General features: G+C 39.0%; 1 protein-coding gene across 3 annotated transcripts in view; it reads right to left on the bottom strand.

Annotated features, from left to right (window-relative positions):
• Positions 1-20,883, bottom strand: part of sema4ab (sema domain, immunoglobulin domain (Ig), transmembrane domain (TM) and short cytoplasmic domain, (semaphorin) 4Ab) — an 86,547-nt gene that overhangs the window by 3,537 nt on the left and 62,127 nt on the right. For all 3 annotated transcript variants that reach the window (XM_015339085.2, XM_015339084.2, XM_015339086.2), the window contains exons 5-14: positions 15,893-15,991; positions 14,902-15,013; positions 9,242-9,364; positions 7,601-7,737; positions 5,658-5,839; positions 4,235-4,379; positions 3,641-3,830; positions 3,155-3,270; positions 1,392-1,555; positions 501-589 (exon numbers count right to left, since the gene is read on the bottom strand). In XM_015339085.2, coding sequence (XP_015194571.2) covers positions 501-589; positions 1,392-1,555; positions 3,155-3,270; positions 3,641-3,830; positions 4,235-4,379; positions 5,658-5,839; positions 7,601-7,737; positions 9,242-9,364; positions 14,902-15,013; positions 15,893-15,991 — 1,357 coding nt within the window. The remainder of the gene's footprint in view (positions 1-500; positions 590-1,391; positions 1,556-3,154; positions 3,271-3,640; positions 3,831-4,234; positions 4,380-5,657; positions 5,840-7,600; positions 7,738-9,241; positions 9,365-14,901; positions 15,014-15,892; positions 15,992-20,883) is intronic.

The following is a 20,883-nucleotide window of genomic DNA, read 5'->3' as shown; positions in this document are numbered from 1 at the left end:
TCTTAAGAAAATAAGAGGTTTAACCAAAACTCATAATGCAAAATATCAGGAGATCAAGTATTTGATTATACCTTACATTGTTCACAGTATGATGAGGGTCGCTTTCTCATTTCCTTCAAATTATTAAGTTCTAACACGATACGGCACTAGTTCACACTGGTTTTTACCCATAAAAGGATTACCCACTTACACCACGTACAGTATATGCAACCCACTTGATTGAAAACATACTTGAAAAAAAAATTGAGATGGGTTCTATTTTTGAATGAAACTTATCACTCACTTGTCATTCCTTCAGTTATCATTATGGGAGAGCTGTAACACATGGACATTGTTGAGAACTAAGTAGCATTGCACTATACTGGTTGATCTACTCAGGAGTCCCCCTGTTCTGTTTTGACAAAACAGAATCTGAAATTGCAATTTTGCAAGCACTACAGGAAAAACGACTTTTTTTCTGTCACTTGTATACATTAGAGGTGAACAGTAATACTGCTCACCTGTGGGCTGCTTCGTGTACCCAGCAGATTTCCCTCTGGGAGCAATTGAAGAACAGCTATTCGCATTCCCTCCTTCCACATCCTGAAAACTGAAATTCACACAACAGCAGAAGTCAGTGTTGGACAGGATGTTCCATGCTCAAGATGAGGCTGTGATATATTATCAACGATTGCTCAAGATCACAATACAATAATAAATATCTTTTATGGGCACTCTGGGGATTACAGGTTTAGCAATTCTAAAATAGATTCAAACATCAGTATGTATGCAACACAGAATCATAAATCCACTCTCCTGTAAAAATGGATTAGGCTTTTAACACCCACACTAACATTAGAAATTTTAACACTAATTCTAAACAATGTACAGTAGGGTTGCACTTCAGAAATGGTTGCTCCCGTACTGTAATGTGCATGTCCGCCCAACTCAGGCAAATACAGCCAGCCCGAACACCTGTGGCTCAGCTAGCAAGATGGAAGCAACTCTGCAAACCCACCCAATACACTAACAAACAAAGACAGACAGAGTGCTCCACACACAAACAGGTAAGTAAAATAAATAATATGTTTAAAGTGCTGTGTCTGTAAATGAGAAGAAGTTTAAATGGAAAGGGAGGGAAGATAAAGTAGAATGTAATCTATGAAGCGTTTATGAAAAGAAGAAAACTAGCTTAAAAAAACTAGCTTAATTGTATGTGCACTCATAGTAAACCAGCTAATAATACAGGGAAAAATTATTAGCATATGCATTAGTGTAGTGCTGCCTGAGATAGGCAACAGAACCCTCTGTCACACAATGTTAAAAAAGATTTTGAAGTAATCCTGTTAATAATGGAACAGATGTTTAAATATCACGACCCCAAATGACCCTGAAGAAATCAATTCACTCACGGCTTCGACTGGATGAGAGAGATATCAGAGCAGACACCTCTGCTGGAATCCCAGGCGCAGAAGGGGTCCTGAGCCAGAATGCAGTCACCACAGCTCGTGTAGAAAGTGCAGTTCGACACTGGAATTTGGAAGACTCCCTCGGAAGAGCCCACAAATACAACCCCCTATCCAGGAGAGACAAATATTGGTGAATATGGTGCCTGCTTCCAATTGTACTTCTTGTTAAAACTGTTTTAAAAGGATCATAACTGTTAACCATTAAAACAATAAGTCCTTGTTCCAACAGGCTTATAACTCTGTAATGATTGCTATCTACTGTATAGATTACTTTTATACAGATACATAATTCATCCTCCCACTAGTTTTTTTATTTCAGCATTTTTTATGTGCTATATTTCACAGTTGGTATGTCTTCAGGCATAATGATTCTCCTCACAGAGAGCAAAGAAATGAACATAATATTTTCTAACTGCTTTAGTTAGAACCTGGAGCCTATCCTGGCAAGCAGTGGAAGGCAGGGTACAACTTGGATGGGATGCCAGTCCATCACAGGGCAGACAGATACAAATACAGACACGAACACATTCATACTAGGGCCAGTGTTCCCAGAAACCAATTAATCTACCAGTATGTCTTTGGAATGTGAGAGGAAACTGGAGCACCAGCAGGAAACCCACATGAACAGACATTATTTAGCAGCCATATCACCCTGCAACTCCTGGGAAAAACTAAGGATGCTGCTGGAAGAGGTGTTAGTGAGGCCAGCAGGGGGCGCTCACCCTGCAATCCATGTGGGTCCTAATGCCCAAGTATAGTGACGGGGACACTATACTGTAAACAGGGGCAGTCCTTCGGATGAGATGTAAAACCGAGGTCCTGACTCTGTGTGGTCATTAAAAATCCCAGGGCATATCTCGAAAAGAGTAGGGGTGTAACCCCGGCGGCCTGGCCAAATTTCCCATTGGCCCTTACCAATCATGGCCTCCTAATAATCCCCATCTATGAATTAGCTTCTTTACTCTGCTCTCCTCCCCACTGTTAGCTGATGTGTGGTGAGAGTTCTGGCGCACTATGGCTGCTGTTGCATCATCCAGGTGGATGGTGCATATTGGTGGTGGTGGAGGGGAGTCCCCATTACCTGTAAAGGGCTTTGAGTGGAGTGTCCAGAAAAGCTTTATATAATTGTAAGCAATTATTAATTAATATTATGAACAGGGAAGGAGTTAGGTTGAGTTAGGTTGTGGCTAAGGATCTGCGCCCGTGACTGGAAGGTTTCCGGTTCAAATCCCACAGCCAGCAGAGGAATCCTACTCCGTTGGGCCCCTTAGCAAGGCCCTTAACCCTAACTGCTCCAGGGGCGCCATACAATGGCTGACTCTGCGCTCTGACCCCAAGCTTTTCTCCCTGTCTGTGTCTGTGTCTCATGGAGAGCAAGCTGGGGTATGCGAAAAGACAAATTCCTAATGCAAGAAATTGTATAGGGCTAATAAAGCAACATTACATTATTATTATTTAGTCCACTTTGCTCATTTGTTAATTTAATAATCTAATAAAGAATTATTTCTTAGTTCTCTCAGGTTATTTGTAATTTCAGCAAGGAAAATAGCTTAAGATTTGTAATTACACATTTAAAACGGGCAACATTAGTTGAGTGTAAAATTGAAAATTGTTGTATCAGTAGTAGCACTGTGTCTATTTAATTGGGCTACTTCATAGTTCATTAGGGATCTGCTGCAGTTGTGGCAGGAGAAAAAGAGAGGTACCTTCTTGACTGAGAGAAGAAGATTCTCCACTGACTGTGGCTGTCTGAAGACCTGAATCTCTTCAATAATATGGGGACCCTTCTTCAACAGCACTACCTTATGCAGAAAGCCAGTCTCTGTAAATATATATATATATTAGCACTAATACTTTATTGATGAAAATGCATCACTAATCCACAAACTGCCTTTCAGTCTGAGGGTGAGATTTTTGTATCTGCGGGCCCCGTAGCCTTGTCTTGCAATGAACAGAAAACCAGACAGAATCAATTTACTTTCTAATGTTTCAATCATTGTGTAGTTCCCATTAATTCAAACTTCATTCAAAATTCATATTAAATAAAGATAATTTTAAAATTAATGATTTCTCAATCAATCACTCTCCGGTAGACTCCTTAACTACTCTTTTATGGCTCCAGATGATCAGGAAGTCACAGATCATTATTTTGCAAAGTACTGTACACTGAGGCAGTGTGCTTCTGACCATACCAGTGAGAAGGAAGAGTACAGTGTAAAGCTTCTTGTCAGATGCAGTGGTCCTCTCCACAACAATCTTCTTGTAGTGCTGGTTAGGAGAAATGAGGGCTGGATGCCCGTCCACAGGCTGAACAACTTGGTCTGCCAGGAAATTCTCCTTCACAAAGGTCAATGCTTTGTCTGAGGCGCCGTGCAGTCCACACTGTAAGAAGGGATGAAATGTGTGGGAGGACAAGATAAGGCAAGAAAGAGGAATACAGTGTATTGGAGGAGAAGAGGACAGTGAGATTGGGAAAAGAGCAGGGGGAGCAGAGGAAAACTGATATGGAAGGAAAATGATCAATGAAAAATCAACCTGAATGATTTAATATACTTGAAGAACTCTTGTTAATCTTATCCATCAAGATAAGATGTCCAGGAAGTTGATATAAAATTGTACGTTCAAGGTATGCTAGAGAGAAATGAAAGTGCCTGTTCATGTTCAGCTATTATTTCAATAATATGTTAATGAAAGGAGGTTAAGGTTAATCAGACGAAGAAAATCAAGAGTTTTATGGGTTAAGAAGGATGAACAGAAGAAAGGCAGACTGAAGTACAAGTACTTGCCTCCCCTGGCTGAGCAAACTTCTCTCCATTGCGTGTCCTCCAGCGCTGGGTGTCTCTGTTTAGCTCCTTGTATTCTCCAGCAAATACAGCCTTGATGTCCTTCAATTTGAAAGCACAGACTGCAGAGCGACCAGAATTTCCAGACCTAAGATAAAGATAATGAAGGAAAGAGAGCAAAGTAGCATTCAGAATTATTCATTTAGTTTTAGTTTTATCATTTTAAAACCCAGCATTTACCACAGAATTCCCCAAGTCACACCACAGTGTCAACTATGGGATATTCCTATTTGTTGTCAAATTGTCATATAGTATTTTTACAGTTAAAAAGTAATTATTAAACATTTGTTGCAAATGTAGATTGTGCAAAACATTAATTTATTTAATGTTGACTTTATGTAAGTTAAAAACATACAAACATTCCTTTGTTCCACTATCCATTAAAGAGATTTTGTGGATGAAATGTCAAAGTGACCACGAGGATCTCTCAGCTGAGAGAGATTATAGGGTTGATGTAGGCTGGTGACTCACAGCTGGGAAAGCACAAAGCAGAACCCTTTTTCACTCAAATATAAAAGAAAAGTTCAAAAAGACTGGTTCAGTCTTAACAGAAGATCCTGAAGAGCAGTGGTTTTCAACCCTGGTCCTGAACGACTACTATGATGCTGATCTTTTTGTTCAATTGAATTCTAAATCACCAGTGTTAATTGATTTGTTTACTTGATTTGATGTCTAGTTTACTTGTTTCTGTTCTCAGACCAGAGTTTCAGAAACATCCCTCTTTAGCATACATTACCACATCATTTTGGTTTCCTTGACAGAAGTAAAGTTTGCTATATTTTAAGCAATGCAGTACATCTAAATAAAAGGAATTTTATTGAGGGTTTGTAAAATGGCATTAAGGCCTAAACATTTTATTTTTTGGATCACAGGGTTGAAATCAGTTGAAGGTATGACAGTAAATGTGTCAAGCGGCATGTGTTGTTGGTGAAAATATGAGACTTTGTTAAAACTATATGATATATTAGTAAATGCTCATCTGGAATCTTGTGTACAGTTTTTATTACCATGTTAACAAAAAAGACAGTGCTAGAGAATCTATCAAAAAAAGAGAAGACTTGACTCAAATATGCAAAATCCTTGAAAATTTAACAAATCTTTGAGTTCAACAGCGGAATACAATTCAGAAATCGCTAACTTAAATTAAGGAGAAGTATGTTCTAGACTAACTGGCAACAAATTACATAGCCATGCTGTTAAAGCTAATAACCCAGCACCTTGTAAAATAATTTGGTTGAGATGTTTTGATCAGTTATCTACTGGAAACCAAACAAAACTGATAGATTAAACTATCTCCATTCTGTAACCTTTTTATGGTATTATGCTCTCAAATAAAATAAAGTTGCACTTTTCCTAAACAACTTACCACTGTGAGGTGAAGACACCATAGAAGAGGGTGTCATCCACAGAACCACCTTCTGGTGGCGGAAGGGTGACGACATCCTGGATGATGTTGTAAGGCAGCTCATTCGGGGACAGGCAGAGCATCAGAGCTTTCACAAAGGTGGTCCAGCGCTTCTGAAGGATTCGGTCCCCTCCCCTGTCACTCTGCCAGAACAATAATATTCATTTAACTCATGTGTCCCGCAACAAAAGCATTAACGGGACTAGAGTGATACGAGTCCCTCGTTTGACTACTTTCAAACAAGAATAAAGAGAGTTTCTATTACAGGTCCACAGTTCTACCTGCTCTGTGAATAAACTGCAAGTAGAAACTGAGCTGTGCTTATCTTGGTCTATTGGCAGGGCTACATTGTTTGTTCTATACAATACTCCTTGAAACAAATATCTTCTATCTCATTTAAAGACAAACTACTGTTACAGCTGTAAGTGATTGAGAAGTGTCTCTTAGAGTTTAGATACAATTTGTGACTTTTGGAAGACTAAACACTTCTAGCTTCAAAGCAGAGAGGATGTTTGCCGAGGTCTGAGGGGTCCCTTGAGCAGAATCAATTGTAAAGTATACTAAATACCTAGGTAAGTTGTTTGTTAATGTTTGTCAAGGAGCAGTACATACAGTACACAATATAAGATGACATTAAGACCACAGAGAAAAGAGGATGAAGAAACAAGAAGCAGGCAAGCAGAAAAAAGAGAGAAGAGTTGGGACCTGAAGCTTGTGCCAGGCCAGAGCCCCTGCTTCATGATCATCCAAATAACAACCTGACTGGAGCTAAGTACTTGAACCTCCCTAGAGAGAGCTTGCTATTCTCTGTTCTTAGGGAACTTGGGTTTCCTGGGTAAAAGATATCTCAGTTAGAAACGTCTTTCCTGCTTAGGATGCTTTTTTATGGATAGGGAAACAGGCTCCCATTTATTTTGTGGCAACTGGGGTGCAGAGAGAGAGACTTAACTGCAGGTTGCTTTGTATTTAGTTAGAAGGCAGCTCATCTCTTTTGTGGCCTCTTTAGGCATTATGAGTTTAATGCTTAGTAGCAGTCTGGGGTTTTCTGGGTGGCCAGAATGTTAGACCTCTGAAAAGCCTTGATTGTAAATACTGTACATAGAGTAACTTGTGTGTTATATATTTTGTTGTGTGTAGTGTAGTTTGTGTCCTGTCATTGTAATAAATATTTGTTTAATCAAGTGTGCCTGGATTATTACTCCTCTCACCAAAGCTGTGCCAGAGGACAAAGGACACATGCCTCCAATTATACCAACCGCTCGGGTATAGTCTGGTGAAATCACTTACAATGAATAATAATATGAATAATTATTTCACTTATTGACTAAAACACTCAGTCAAATCAGAATGTTCACCATTTTGTAACCCTCCATTTGTAGCACTATTTTTTCTGGAAATTAAACCTTAGTAATATTGACTTGCAAATCATAAATCCCTATCTCGCTTTTAATTCCAAGCACACTTAACAGCAATGTAGGGAATTCTTGCTCCTAACTGACTGTGGTAATGTATATTTTTTTAAGAAAAAATGAGAAGCCTCAAACTGTCAGTGTTCAATGTCAGTAGAAACACACTTGTGTAGAAAGGGATCAGGGCTTCCTAAGTGGCTCAGCCGGTAGAGATTTCTGCACATGTTGAGAATGAACAGTTGCTAACTGACTCTTATAGGGATTTCTCAAGCAATGGAGCACACTAAGCTAGGCATGTGCATCAAGGGTAGATTTGGGTTAGTTGGCCTGTACTCTATCGGTTCTCAGTGAAGCTCGTGGCCTCCAGGATGCTGGAAGGCTGTGATAGCTGTTGACGAGGGACCGAACCTTCAATCCATGCTGAAACTGCAGCACAGGGATGTGATGTCTGTGAATTTCATAATGGCCCAGATGCTGGCGGGGAGGCAGGCTTACCGTGCAAACCTGGGCAATCCGTGAGACGGTGAACTTCTCAATGAAATCGTATTCTTTGCCCACTTCGCTGAAGAAGAAGTAGACCTTGTCATTGCCGGATTCTCCAGGGATGAAGGTGGAGCTGATAAAAGTAGGATCTGCCAACAAATGACTAAGTCAGGTCATATCTCTAAAGGATGAAGCACATGTTCATCTTTGTTATGTGTTATAAACAACTACAGCTCCTGTTGTTTTATAGTTTGACACATTAAAGATTTTACAAGCTTCGGCAAGCTGCAAGCTTTACAACATTGTCTTGTGAATAAGCCAACACAAGATGATGGAGGTTCCAAGCATGATAATCTCTGAGCATTTTATGTCAATTGACATGTGGGTTTAAACAAGTATTATATGTATTATCAGCATTAACAAAAGCCCATTCTATATAGTTTATCATGGCCGTGAATAAATAGGACTCCTAATGCCTTTGTCATGTCACCTCATTACATAGATATTTATAGCCTATGCTTTATCTCTGTGGTTTAAAGCCCTAATAATGCATGTACAGTTCTATAACCACAATATCCTAATGGATATGTTAATTAATAATTGTTGAATGTTATATGATAGAAAACAGTGAGATACATAATTGGCTGTGTTGATCAATGGCCCAAATAGATGTCTCATTACCTTCTAAGCTATAATTGATTTTACAAAGGAGTACTGCAGTGACTAAAATACTGGCCATTTTAGATTATTTTAAATTCTATTAATCACAACAAAACCATCACATGAACTATGATGGTTATATGATGGACAATTGGTATTTCGTATTTAAACTGTATTTTGCTTTGTTTGGGATTAGATGTGGGTGTTCTTAACTGTTTGCTTCTTGAATATTGATTGTCTTTAGTCTAGGACAGAGGAAGCTACAAAGGGGTTCAAGTATTCTACATTCTGAAAGTTAATGTCAGCACAAAAGACATTCTCGGGCATGATATAAAGAATACAGCATTCTAATGCGTAAGTTATAGATGGACTAAGAGCTGAAAAAGACACATGTACTGTGTGGAGACAGAGACCAGGAAGGCAAAGAGCTTGTCTGTGCTGAAATATCCAAGAAATACCTACAGAAACTACAGTATGAGTTCGGCTGGTTCTAGGTTAACATTCCAAGGACTTCACATTGTATATTAGGGGACCATGCCTTTTCAGTGGCAGCCCCTTGCCTCTATAATATACTTCCAGTCCACATCAAGAATGAAGCTTCTGTTTCAGAATCTCACATTTAAACATATGTTTTCAATGGCCTTTAAATCTCAATGCATTTCTTTAAATTCTCTTAATATTAGTATTTTTTATACTTTGGACACCATACCATACTGATTTTCATTGTACAATTTATATGAAGAGCCTTAGCGATGCACTGTATTAAAGTCAGTATACAGAATTAAGATTGACTGATCGAAAAAGTTACTCCCTTAATCCTTGGATCTAGATCAGCTGAATGGATCCTCTGTGTCATGTTCTTATGTTTCACCTTTGTCATTGCTGTATCACATCCCATGCCAATCCAAAATTATAGTACTACAACTTCAAACATTACCTGCTTTGAAGTATCTAAAACCAGCACATGATGTGATTCAGAGTCTTGTGTCTTACCTTGCAGCCAGCCCAGACTGTCCTCAACCTTCATGTCCATCACACTGCCTCCACTCACAAAGCGTGAAATCACAGGCTGCTTACCCTGGAAATCCCCTACAGTGCCAGTATAGAGTTCACCATCTGGAAATAAGTCATAAGTCACATTTGTTGACTAGGTTTGACATACTTGGTCCTTTCTAAAATAATCATTGTGAATGTAGCAAGAAGGTCCAATTACAAAAACACTTCAGACTTTACTCTCATCGCTGGAGAGATCAGATTGTGTATAGCTACTTGCACGTCACGTTTAGCCCAGTGGCTTTTTGTAACACACCATCCAGTTCTAGCAAACTGGATGAATCAAAAACATCTCAGTCCATCAATGCATTTTTTGAGTGTTGCGGGGAAGCTAGAACCTATCCCAGCAAGCAATAGGTGCAAGGCAGGTCACACCCTGGACAGGATGCAAGTCCATCGCAGGGAACAAACAGACACAAACTCACACTCACACTCACAGTCACACCTACAGTAGGGCCAATTTTCCCAGAAGCCAATTAACCTACCAGCTTTGGAGTGGAAGGAACATACAAATATACAGTACAAACTCCAGAAACCTCCCCAGTTCTGCAAACACCTTAGTTCCACCTTTGTTATTTACATATGTTTTTGCTAAAAAAATAAAAAGATGTCCAAATATGTTTTTCTTCCAAACATAATGTTATATGTGGACACCATTTACTTATATAAATTATAATATTACAGTATAATACATAACAATATTTTATAATAGCACAGTACATATTATCTTCTAAGTCTCACTTAGAAAGTGAACTAAACCATAAACCTGCAAGAATTTTCCAGGTTAGTCTTTAGCCACTTACATTAATGATGAACAGTGAGTAAACTAAAAGGAATCTAGAATGATACCTACGAAAGTCTAAATTAATTGACCAAACCTTTTGTACCTTCAGTTTAAGGTAAGGATACTGTAAGGGGACACGGGGAAGGGTCATCTCTAACAGGTACTTCCGAAACGAAACGCTGAAAATGCTAGAGATGGACCTTAGCGAGATGGCGGACAAAAAGAATCAGCTGACCAGTAGATGGAAAGGGTCTACCTTAAGAGACAACGAGACACAGCTGAGACGCATCAGGAACCGGGATATAAGTGGCCCGGAGGCAGTGAACAGTGTGGAAGCTGGGAAGGTGAATGTGTTTTGGAGGAAAAGAGTGGAAAGAGGTGCTTGTTACGGATCGGGCTAAGGAACAACGAACGACTGCAAGGAGAAAGGTTTATGATTTTGGATTACGGACACTGGTTTAGGATACATCGTGGATTGTCTTTATTACGGACTTTTGGAACTCGGAACGAATCAGGACTAAGGGAATGGATAACGGACTGTATTGGAAGAAACGCCACGGATCTGAGGACAGTAAAGTGTGGTGTAAGTACTACCTTCGTTTACATAAACTATCCCCTGGAGACACCACAATACATATCAGTGGGATACCTGCTGTATGCAGGAAAATCCTTTTGTCATATAACTACAGCAGTGTTGTGTAAGGGCCTGATCTGCTGTATTGTGGGGTGCTAGTGCACGAGGCCAGCTGCCCTTCAGGGGCAGATGAAGGATGTGTATGAAAAGCCATTTGGAAGCCTTTAGCAAGATCTAAACACAAGGACTTAATCACCTCAAAAATAAAAGAGATACGATCAGTGCTTTTCACAGAAGACTTGAATTTTCCTCACACACACTAGGAATAGCCAATTGGAATCACAATCGCAATGAACAAAAATGGTTAGTAACATCTTTCTTATTCATATTGTCACAGCACCTTTGAAAAGCATTGTATTGATCTACTCATTTGAAAGGGTCTAGATAAGAACAGGGAAAACATGGCTTTCAGAACCAATAGAAAAACAGAAATATGATTATAACAGTGTATTGTTTGAAGTCTATTTTGAAAGTGTACAGATAGAATCCAAGATTTACATTTCAGAAATGCACTCTATGAAGGAATCAGGCAGCTTACAAAACATAGGATGAGACAGGATGCAAATGGTATCAATACAGAATAGACTGCAAAGTCTAAATTCTGTAAATTGTAAAACATCTCTTAAATAGCATTGCAGTAAAGTCTTTAAAATAAGTAACTGAGTTGCATAGAACAGATGTGTACTGTAGGTGGCATGGTGGCACTGTGAATAGCATAGCTGTCTTACTGCACTGGGGTCCTGGGTTCAGTTCCTGGGGTGCTGTGTGAATTTTGTTCATTATCCCAATATTCAAAGACATACTCCAAAAGACATACTAGTAGGTGAATTGGATTCTGGAAAAATTGGTCCTGGTGTGAGTGTGTTTGCATCTGTGTGAGCTCTGAAATGGACTGGCATCCTGTTAAGGTTGTATCCTGTCTTGTGCTAATTCATTTTCAGGTTATGCTTAAGTTTTCTCCATTGGATTAAGTGGTTTAGAAATGGAGGGACTGATAACACAACTGTCACATGTATGCTTCTAGAAATATTCCAGACACTTCTATATTATTATTCCTTTAAATACAATTCAAGAACAAATCTAGAATAACATTCTGCTCTTTAGTAGGGCAATGTTAGCCTTTTTTTTAACTATATAGACATCTCTGAAGGTGGTGGTCTGGCGTATAAAATGAGGTAACACTGAAGATATTTAACAGCAACTGTTACAGAGCAGACAGATTTGGAGTATATAAACTGGGTTGAGCCACCAGAGGGCGGCATTGAGATACTCCAAAGATTAAAAAACACCTACATTTTCTCCAGATTATCAAGCAAGCAAATCAATTGGCTATTTAAAGACTCAGAGAGTAGACGGAAATTGTCATCTTAGACCCTTACATTCTTATCAGTACTTAGAGACTATCCTAGGGTGAGATTCCTGCGATTAAGGAAATATTAAACTGTTTTGGTGAGAAACGAAAAAGAGGTCTTTGAATAGCTTAGCAAAAATAAGGAGAATTATTCTCGGTTGTTGCAGTGCTGACCCACCAGTAATAAAGAATACAGTAAAGAGTGGACAAGCCAATACAGGATCAACTGATTTTAGGTCTAATTACATTGCTGCTTATTTTTTCCCGGAGGACAACCATTGGGTAGGTTTATTTAGATCAGGATCAGTCTGTCTGTCACTTAACTGCCGAAGACAAGAAGGTTTTTAGGTGCAGATGTCCCATGCTATCTTTCTATTGGTAAAGGGGTATCTGTCTCATGAATCACCATGTTTAAGGTTAATGTTTAAGGTTCTGTGAATGGTCCTTGGCCTCCACAAGTTGTGAGATGACTATAAAGTGAATCCACAAAATCCTGAAACACGACATTTCACTGTAGTGTCCATTATCAAGAATGTTAAGACTACTGGTGTAAAGCATCCTTGCCAGCATGAGGACTTCAGTGTAACTTGTCAAGTAGTTCTGGAGGCAACTGCAACTTGAAAAACAACAAAACAGGCATCCTCAGGATATAAAGTGTAGAAAACTGCCATACACTATCACCTACTTACTGTAAGTGTGGTATACATGGCCATATTGTAAAGTTTCTTCTAAAGAAGAACCACAAACAGAGACATCTTGAATGTACCAGACTACATCCAAGCGACAACTGGAATCACATGTTTGGGTCAGAAGAAATTAAATTCTGATGTTCTTGAGAGCATTATGACCCCATTTAAAATATTGTTTAGAGATTTGACAACCACGTTACAGTATGTAAGAATTTTATTAAATGGAATTGGATCAAAAATGGGCAAACAGGTAAATTCTTGAGCACAACAGAATGTAATAGATTTAGTCTTACAAGAAGAATTGAAACTTTTAGTATAGAACAAAAAGTTCGATACCATACAAGAAGCCCCTCGTTCAAGTATTCAAAATCCTCAAAGGCATTGATAAAGTCAATTTAATGGATCTCTTCAGACTCAACAGTAACAAATTAAATAGAGGATAAGTGCATTTCAAAACAAGAGCAGGAGGTGCTTTTTACTTTTTAAGGGTAATGGAAGTCTGGAAGAAGCCACTTAGCCATGCTGTTGATGCTGATACCGTGGCTTCTCTGAAGAAATGGATCAATAAGATCCTCAATTAGCCACTTAAAATCAAACAATGCTGATGGCCAGATGGCCTCCAGTCTTTTTTTAACTTTATTATTTTCTTCATACCATAAGCCAATCAGTTAATTATTCCCTCAGGTAATAATAATAATAATAATTACTTACACTTATATAGCGCTTTTCTGGACACTCCACTCAAAGCGCTTTACAGGTAATGGGGACTCCCGTCCACCACCACCAATGTGCAGCATCCACCTGGATGATGCGACGGCAGCTATAGTGTGCCAGAACGCTCACCACACATCAGCTATCAGTGGGGAGGAGAGCAGAGTAACGTAGCCAATTAATAGAGGGGGATTATTAGGAGGCCATGATTGGTAAGGGCCAATGGGAAGTGTGGCCAGGACGCCAGGATTACACCCCTACTCTTTTCGAGAAACACCCTGGGATTTTAATGACCACAGAGAGTCAGGACCTCGGTTTTACATCTCATCTGAAGGACGGCATCTGTTTTTACAGTATAGTGTCCCCGTCACTATACTGGAGCATTTGGACCCACATGGACCGCAGGTGAGCACCCTCTGCTGGCCCCACTAACACCACTTCCAGCAGCAACCTTAGTTTTTCCCAGGAGGTCTCCCATCCAGGTACTGACCAGGCTCACACCTGCTTAGCTTCAGTGGGTTGCCAGTTGTGAGTTGCAGGGTGATATGGCTGCTGGATTAAGTAGTATTTGCACTTTTTGCAGTGTTTTATTGTATAAGTATTGCAATATAGATTCGCATTAATTTCTATAACTGTGATACAAGATGGTGCTTGTCTTTCTATTTAATGCTAAAATTAACTACTACTGAGTGTTAAACACACATACTGCACAATTCCTCTGCAGAAGCTCAATGTTATTCATTAGTAGTTCTTAATTGGTAGCTATATCATCCTGCAACTTACAACAAGTAGCCCACTGAAGCTAAGCAGTGTGAGTCTGACCAGTACCTGGATGGGTGACATCCTGGGAAAGCTAAGGCTGCTGCTGGAAGAGGTGTTTGTAGGACCAGTAGGGGGCACTCACCCCACAGTCTGTGTTGGTTTTAATGTCCCAATATAGTGACGGGGACACTATACTTTAAATAAGGTGCAGTCCTTCAGATGAGACATAAAACTGAGATCCTGACTCTCCATATTAATTAAAAATATCATGGCAAATATTTGGTAAAAATACCAAATGCTATTCTCAAAATGAGTAGGAGTGTTACCCTGGTGTCCTTGCCAAATTTCCCTCTGGCATTTACCAATCATAGCCTCCCAATAACCCCCATCTCTGAACTGGCTTCAGTTCTGAGAGCTGGTGTGTGGGAGCAGACTTGTGCACTCTGACTGCTGTTGCATCATCCAGGTGGGGGAGCACATAGGTGGTGGAGGAGGGGAATCCCCATGACCTGTAAAGTGCTGTGAGTGGAGTGTTGAGAAAAGCGCTATATTTGTGTAACATTTTTTTTTAAATACCATGTTATCTTAAAGCAAAGTTTTAGAATGATTTTCTGTTAATAAAAGACCAATACATTCTCATAGTTTCTAAGTGATTATTGGAAAGCTTACCAACAATGATAGCTGTGTGTTTCTGATAGGGATCATAAGGACATCGACTTCTGCCGTCCTCAGTAATCTGTGTACCGCTGCCATCATTCACAAAAGAGAAGGTCTTTGTATCCTGGAAGAGATCAGATGAAAACTGCTGCTCAGTTTAGTTTAGGATAAGAGATCTCTAAGAGAAACTAGGTTGCTGTTGTAACTCATTGGTGTTGATTTACTATGGTGGCAGCCATTGCTCTGCACCAGAAATTCCAATCCAATGCACCAATAAGGTGACAGGGACATTGTCTATAGGTGGTGTGGGGCTGCGTAGCCTTTGACGTGGAAAGAGATAGGTGGATTACAGGGGGGCAAGTCGGAGGAGTCTGCCTATATGCAAGATGTGAAACACAAAACTGGCTATTCCAAACCAGTTACGCATAACAAGAAGTGACATATTTAAAGACAATGGCTTCAGCCCATCTCAGCATGAGGGAGTCTGCTTCACTCCCAGGATTTTCCTGTTTCCTGTGTTTCAGACTCTGTTCAGCCCTTTATGTTACCATGTCTTCTGGATATGGGAAACCCCACGTTGATGAAGGAGAGTGTGACTGTGTAAAACTGCCAGTGTAGAGAGCTGGTCTTTAGCACGGCGCAGCTCTCTGCTGACTAGGAAGTAGAGCTGTGTGTGCAGAGACAGGGACGGTGGCAGAGATAGAGATACAGGCAGGGGCAGAGGCAGAGCTATGTCTCATGACCATGCACTATATTTTGTCAGGTCATCTGATGTATCTTCTTATTTTATTCTAAAAAAAAACAATTAAAATTAAAAACAAGAAATGTTTATTTTCTGAGACCCTAGAATGTTTGTGAGGTAGATATGGAGAATTAGGAGTTGTGTGCTCTGAGTTAAGCATCTGATCCTTATATCCTTAAAAGCTAGTTTAAAATTGTACAAACAAGAATATTCCAATAAACACAGGGTTATTTAAATTAAGACAAAAGACAGGCAACTTACAATGTAGGTGCAGGTTGGACTGAATGCATATGTTCCGCAGGCATAGATATGGGTATCATTGAGGAACAGCAGAACTCTGATGACATTTATACACTCTGTCTGGAAAAAAAGAAGTACAATCACTGACACTGAAAACAGCTAGATAAAAATAAAGAAGAGAGAGGGACAAATGAGCCAACTGAGCGAAGTTTGCTGAGCTATTTAGCACAACAGGAAAAAAAAGAAAAGGTTACGTTATCTGCATCGATTGTGAATCACTTTTTAGAAAATGACAGTCACAAAACCAGGCTACTTTAGTTTGTTTAAAACAAGAAATTTAGATATGCTGTTTCAATAAATGTTGATCAAGTGAATGTTCGAATATCGTTTGGTGTAATTTCTAATGGACCGGCTTCAGGTAAAAAAAAAGCCGACCTGTGCATCACTAATGACAATAGACTGCTGCAGGGAGGCATGGACATCGCCGCCAAACTGTCTCGTTTTCAATGTGTGACATCATTTGACATCATTTCATTCATGGTGCATAAAACTAAAACACTGAAGCTATAGGCGCTGATGGGGAGAATGAAGAGGCGAAGTGGTCTGCTATAACTCAAGCTTCATTAAAACACAAAGGCAATAGCCAAGGAGAATGAATGGAAACTTTGCCCTTTTGGCAGGCCCTCAAGCCAGCCAAGCCTACGACTAGGCTGGTTCTCGCCCCATTATTGACATTACTGACCAATACCCCATTACAGTCCCCTGAATGGCTGGTGAAACCCCAATACCTAGAACCTAGACACAAGTCCCTCCTTCTACTATTTACAGCCTGCAGTTCTTAACAGTGCTTCTGGGGGTGGGGGAGGTAGCTTTGTAGTGGACGCTACAATATTCTTTCCTCTGAATTAAACAGCGTAGACTTGCTTTAAGAAAGTTGATTAGGTAAGAATATTTTGGTATTTCTAAATATCACAACGTGTCCAAAGTTAAATTATATAAACAACATGAAAGGGCAAACATGTATACTGTATACAGGGGGAGTAAAAACAGTTAAAAACCTTAAAATGAAATTTATATATTATAATTATAAGCGAGAATAACAAAGTGGTATTAAAAAGACCACTGAAACTGTACTAATGTATCTGATCATTATAAACAGTATTAATGTATTAATAGTAAATAATAATGTCAAACTTCTTTTATCTTCTGCAGTCATTTGTTTTTTCCAGTTTTCATAACCTTTGCTTTCTTATTAAAATGCCTATTTACGATACACAATGTTTCAGATGTCAATAACTTTGCAAAAAATGACAGAGCCTTCAAACCACAGGCATTTTAAAGATTGCAATTTTCACAGCTTTTATTTAAACAAAGTCTTGTACCTGGTTGCATTTTTAGAAACCTTAGTGTCAATAAAGCGGATGCCAGGTGTAAGTGGGTTCATAATGCAAGAATCAGTCAACATTCAGAAGTTTCTCAAAAACATACAAAATGTAAAATAATATTGTATGGCATGATGGGCAACTAATTCCCTGAATTTTTAAAGAAAATCAAAAATAAGAACAATAACGTGTCCCAGCCTAAATCAGACATTGCATGTCTTTAAAAGCCATAAAAAAAAACAGGTTTAGATCGTTAAAAACACCTTTTATGCGCAAAAAATGGGTGATTTTTCTTCCTTGTGATCAGCTTAGAATATTTGTGTAGGCTTGAAGTTTTTTTTACTTTTAAATTAAATGTTTTAAACACTTTAATTGTGTAAACGCAACATGTGTTTCGAAAATCAAATTTCCCCCTATCCCTGTGTTGCGAACCAGATCAGCAGATAAGATGAATGAATGAACCTCCAGACCATCTCCTGGATACTCGGAAATGAGGGATTGTTTAGTGCCAGACAGTTAGCGCATTACCACCTAGCAGCAGGGGGGAGGGAAGTGGGCTTTAATTTCACTCTCCATCAATACACATTCCCAATAGTCACTGATGCAGCTTTAGCCAAGTAATTGCTGGTTTAAATGTCTGGTTTTAAGGGAAGAATGTGATTTTTTTGTGTATATGTATTTGTTTTAATTTGTAGTGGTGCTTTGTATTACAGGGATTACGGTACTACAGTTAGTTTTGCGGGTGATTGTGGAGTCCATCGGGGTTTTCAGTTAAGAGGATGTTACTCTGGAGCAGTCTGAGAAATGTCACAAGGCAGATGTTTTAGCGATAGTGGGCTTTAGTCTCTCGGTTTACTGGGGACGTATTAGATATTAAACTGAGGAAGAGATACAGCCCCACACCCCAGACAGGCAAAGGTAATAAAGGTGATAAAAATCCATTCAAAGGGGTGCAGTGTGTTAACTCAAACTCTGCTAACAGAACCGCTTATAAGAACACGGTGACTTTCTGCTTACATGAGAGCTACAGTAAAGTCAGACAGATTTTAAATTACAGTATTTAAGCAATATCAGCTGTTTGTCAAATTCACCTACTTTACTTTGTGCAGTACATGACTTCTGAAAAGGTACCTTTTTCTCTCGTGCAAACTCATCAAAGGTTTCTTCTTTATAATTCTGAAACTTGCCTCAAGGTACGATATGCCTCAAGGACTCATTCATAGTATTGTAGCGCTCTCGGGTTCACGTGGGTATGCGCCCCCACCGCTGGGGACTCGAACCCGGGCCTCCGGCGTCACTCAACAGGGGAGCTACTTGAGCCAAAGGGAAAGCTGCGGTCCCTGCTATTCACAGGGAAGGGCGGTGACGTCACTGTGCTGGTAACCACATCCAGCGATGTAAAAAAATATAACCAAAAGGATCACAAGGCTACATTCCAAGCTAAAAAAGACAAGACTCTTCAGTTTACAGCTCGTCCTTGGTCACTCATTATTAATATTATTAATATCGTCTGTATCGCATTAACATTAGAATGTTCTTACAAGTGTAAAATAGAGGCAATATACAGTACACTGTGTCTCCTCTATAACTCTTCAGTTTACAGAAAAATTCCCCCAGAGCCAAACAATATTGTCCAACAAAGCCCGTCTTGTGTCTAATTTCCAGGGAATAACCCTATTACAAAAGGGAACAGCGCATCTGTCCTTGCTTATGGTTAAACAATACATACGATGTCCAGTGGAATTTCAGCGTTCGCTTTTCTGTAATCTGTACAGAACTGTGACGTCCCATCAATGTTTGGTACCAATTAACAAGGGGACTTCACAGACTTTCTTCAATGAAACAAACTATACTCCAGTAAATAATGTACAGTATAGCACCTTCTGCAACGCTTCTAGTTTAGCAGGATAAGCGCGGTGAAAACATTGTTTAATGGAGGTGACATTACCCACGTCTATATCACTGTACGACACAGGTTTGAGTCATTGTATCTGTTAATAAAACAGAGCTCCCTCCAATAAATTTAACTACTGTACGATTTAATTTTTCCGTTTCAGCTAATTGAGGAGAATACAGAGTCAAATCAGTCAGGATTTCGGAGTTTAAAAAGCGAGCGCTGATTCTTGTTCGTGTAACAAGAACGGTGGCATCTAGACTGTGTACATTAATAAACAACAAAGAGTCACTGGCTCAAAGGTGTAACACGTCTTTATTTCAGCATATTGATAAACTGTTCTCCGGTTACTGGCAATTGTAAAAATAACCCTTCTTCCCTCTTTTGTTTAACTTAAATTCTGTGAAGAAATCCTTAATCAATTCAAATAAGCCAATTTGGCCAGAAAAAGCCTTCCAAAGTAAGTCTTTGGATTGCGCAGTACTGTACAGTATAACATACGGGTTAAAGTTTTAAATTTAAAGTTAAATTGTTGGCTGATTACTGGCTACTCAAATTTGGATTAAGACAAAATATAGATTTTCTCAATTCGGATGTAAACCTGAAAGAGACACATTGTGTTCACAATAAGCTATAATGGTGGACTATTATATATTCGACAACTGTATGTAAGAAACAAACCGAAAGTAATTCTCTGATCGGGCATTAAACCACCTGGGTGCAGTGCACCACATGACAGTCCACTGCCCATTACCACTATAAAAGTAAAAAAAAAAAACAAATGTCAAAATGTTTCAAAAATGTCCACCTGTGATATTTTAGCTGCTTAGTTACATGACTCCTGATTAATATAACTATCAACTGGTATTAAATCAACTTTTTTTTTACAATAACAGCAAATGGTGTTCTTCTACATATTCTTAGAAAAGGATAAAACGTTTCAATTTTTTATTGAAGTACGGTTTATAAACTTTATAATGTTAGAACATGCAAGTTAAAACCATAACCCACTGTAAGTCACCAAGTTAAAGACTTTGATGCATAAAATATATATGAAGACAGTGGAATACTGTTGTGTTCTTTTGTCCAACTGAGCAATCTTGCTTTTTTTTTACAATATACCTACTTTTTAATCAGTTTAATGTTTGACATGCTGTAATACACAGTTTAAAATTATAAAAACTCTTAACAGTATACAACTTAAATTCTTTAACTGGAAAAAGACTGTCATTCAGCATTGACCGGGAATTGAAACCAGGCATTTTCTAGCGACAGCTCAAATGATTCACATGCCACGTTAAGCTTTCACTGCTTCACCTGGCAGTTTTACAAAGGAATACAGCCCTATTTCAACCCCAAAAAACCAGCAGTACTTCACAGCCCATAAACTTCGAATTACTGCAGTATCCCCTGCGTATTTTGAATGGCTGGATCTGTATAATAATTTGACAAACATCAGGAAAGTGCCGGGCACAATACTTTAGAGTGGGAACTGTTCTACAGTTTTTAGGTGTACTGCCCATCACACCTCAGTAAGGCTTGACAGTGTTGCTGACACTCCCTTTTTAAACCAGCTTTCAAAGCTATTTTTTGTTGGAAAATGTACAAGAAAAGCTCAGTCATTTTATACAGCACATTTTATTTCAGCTATGGTATTACTGGTTCAGAAACCCAGTGTGGACAGGTGTGACTTAATTTGACTATGTATATGTTCCTAGATTAATGTAGATAATACA

This window comes from Lepisosteus oculatus, chromosome 27 (assembly GCF_040954835.1).
Source record: "Lepisosteus oculatus isolate fLepOcu1 chromosome 27, fLepOcu1.hap2, whole genome shotgun sequence".
NCBI lineage: Eukaryota > Metazoa > Chordata > Actinopteri > Semionotiformes > Lepisosteidae > Lepisosteus > Lepisosteus oculatus.
This window is presented reverse-complemented; position numbering and strand designations above follow the sequence as displayed.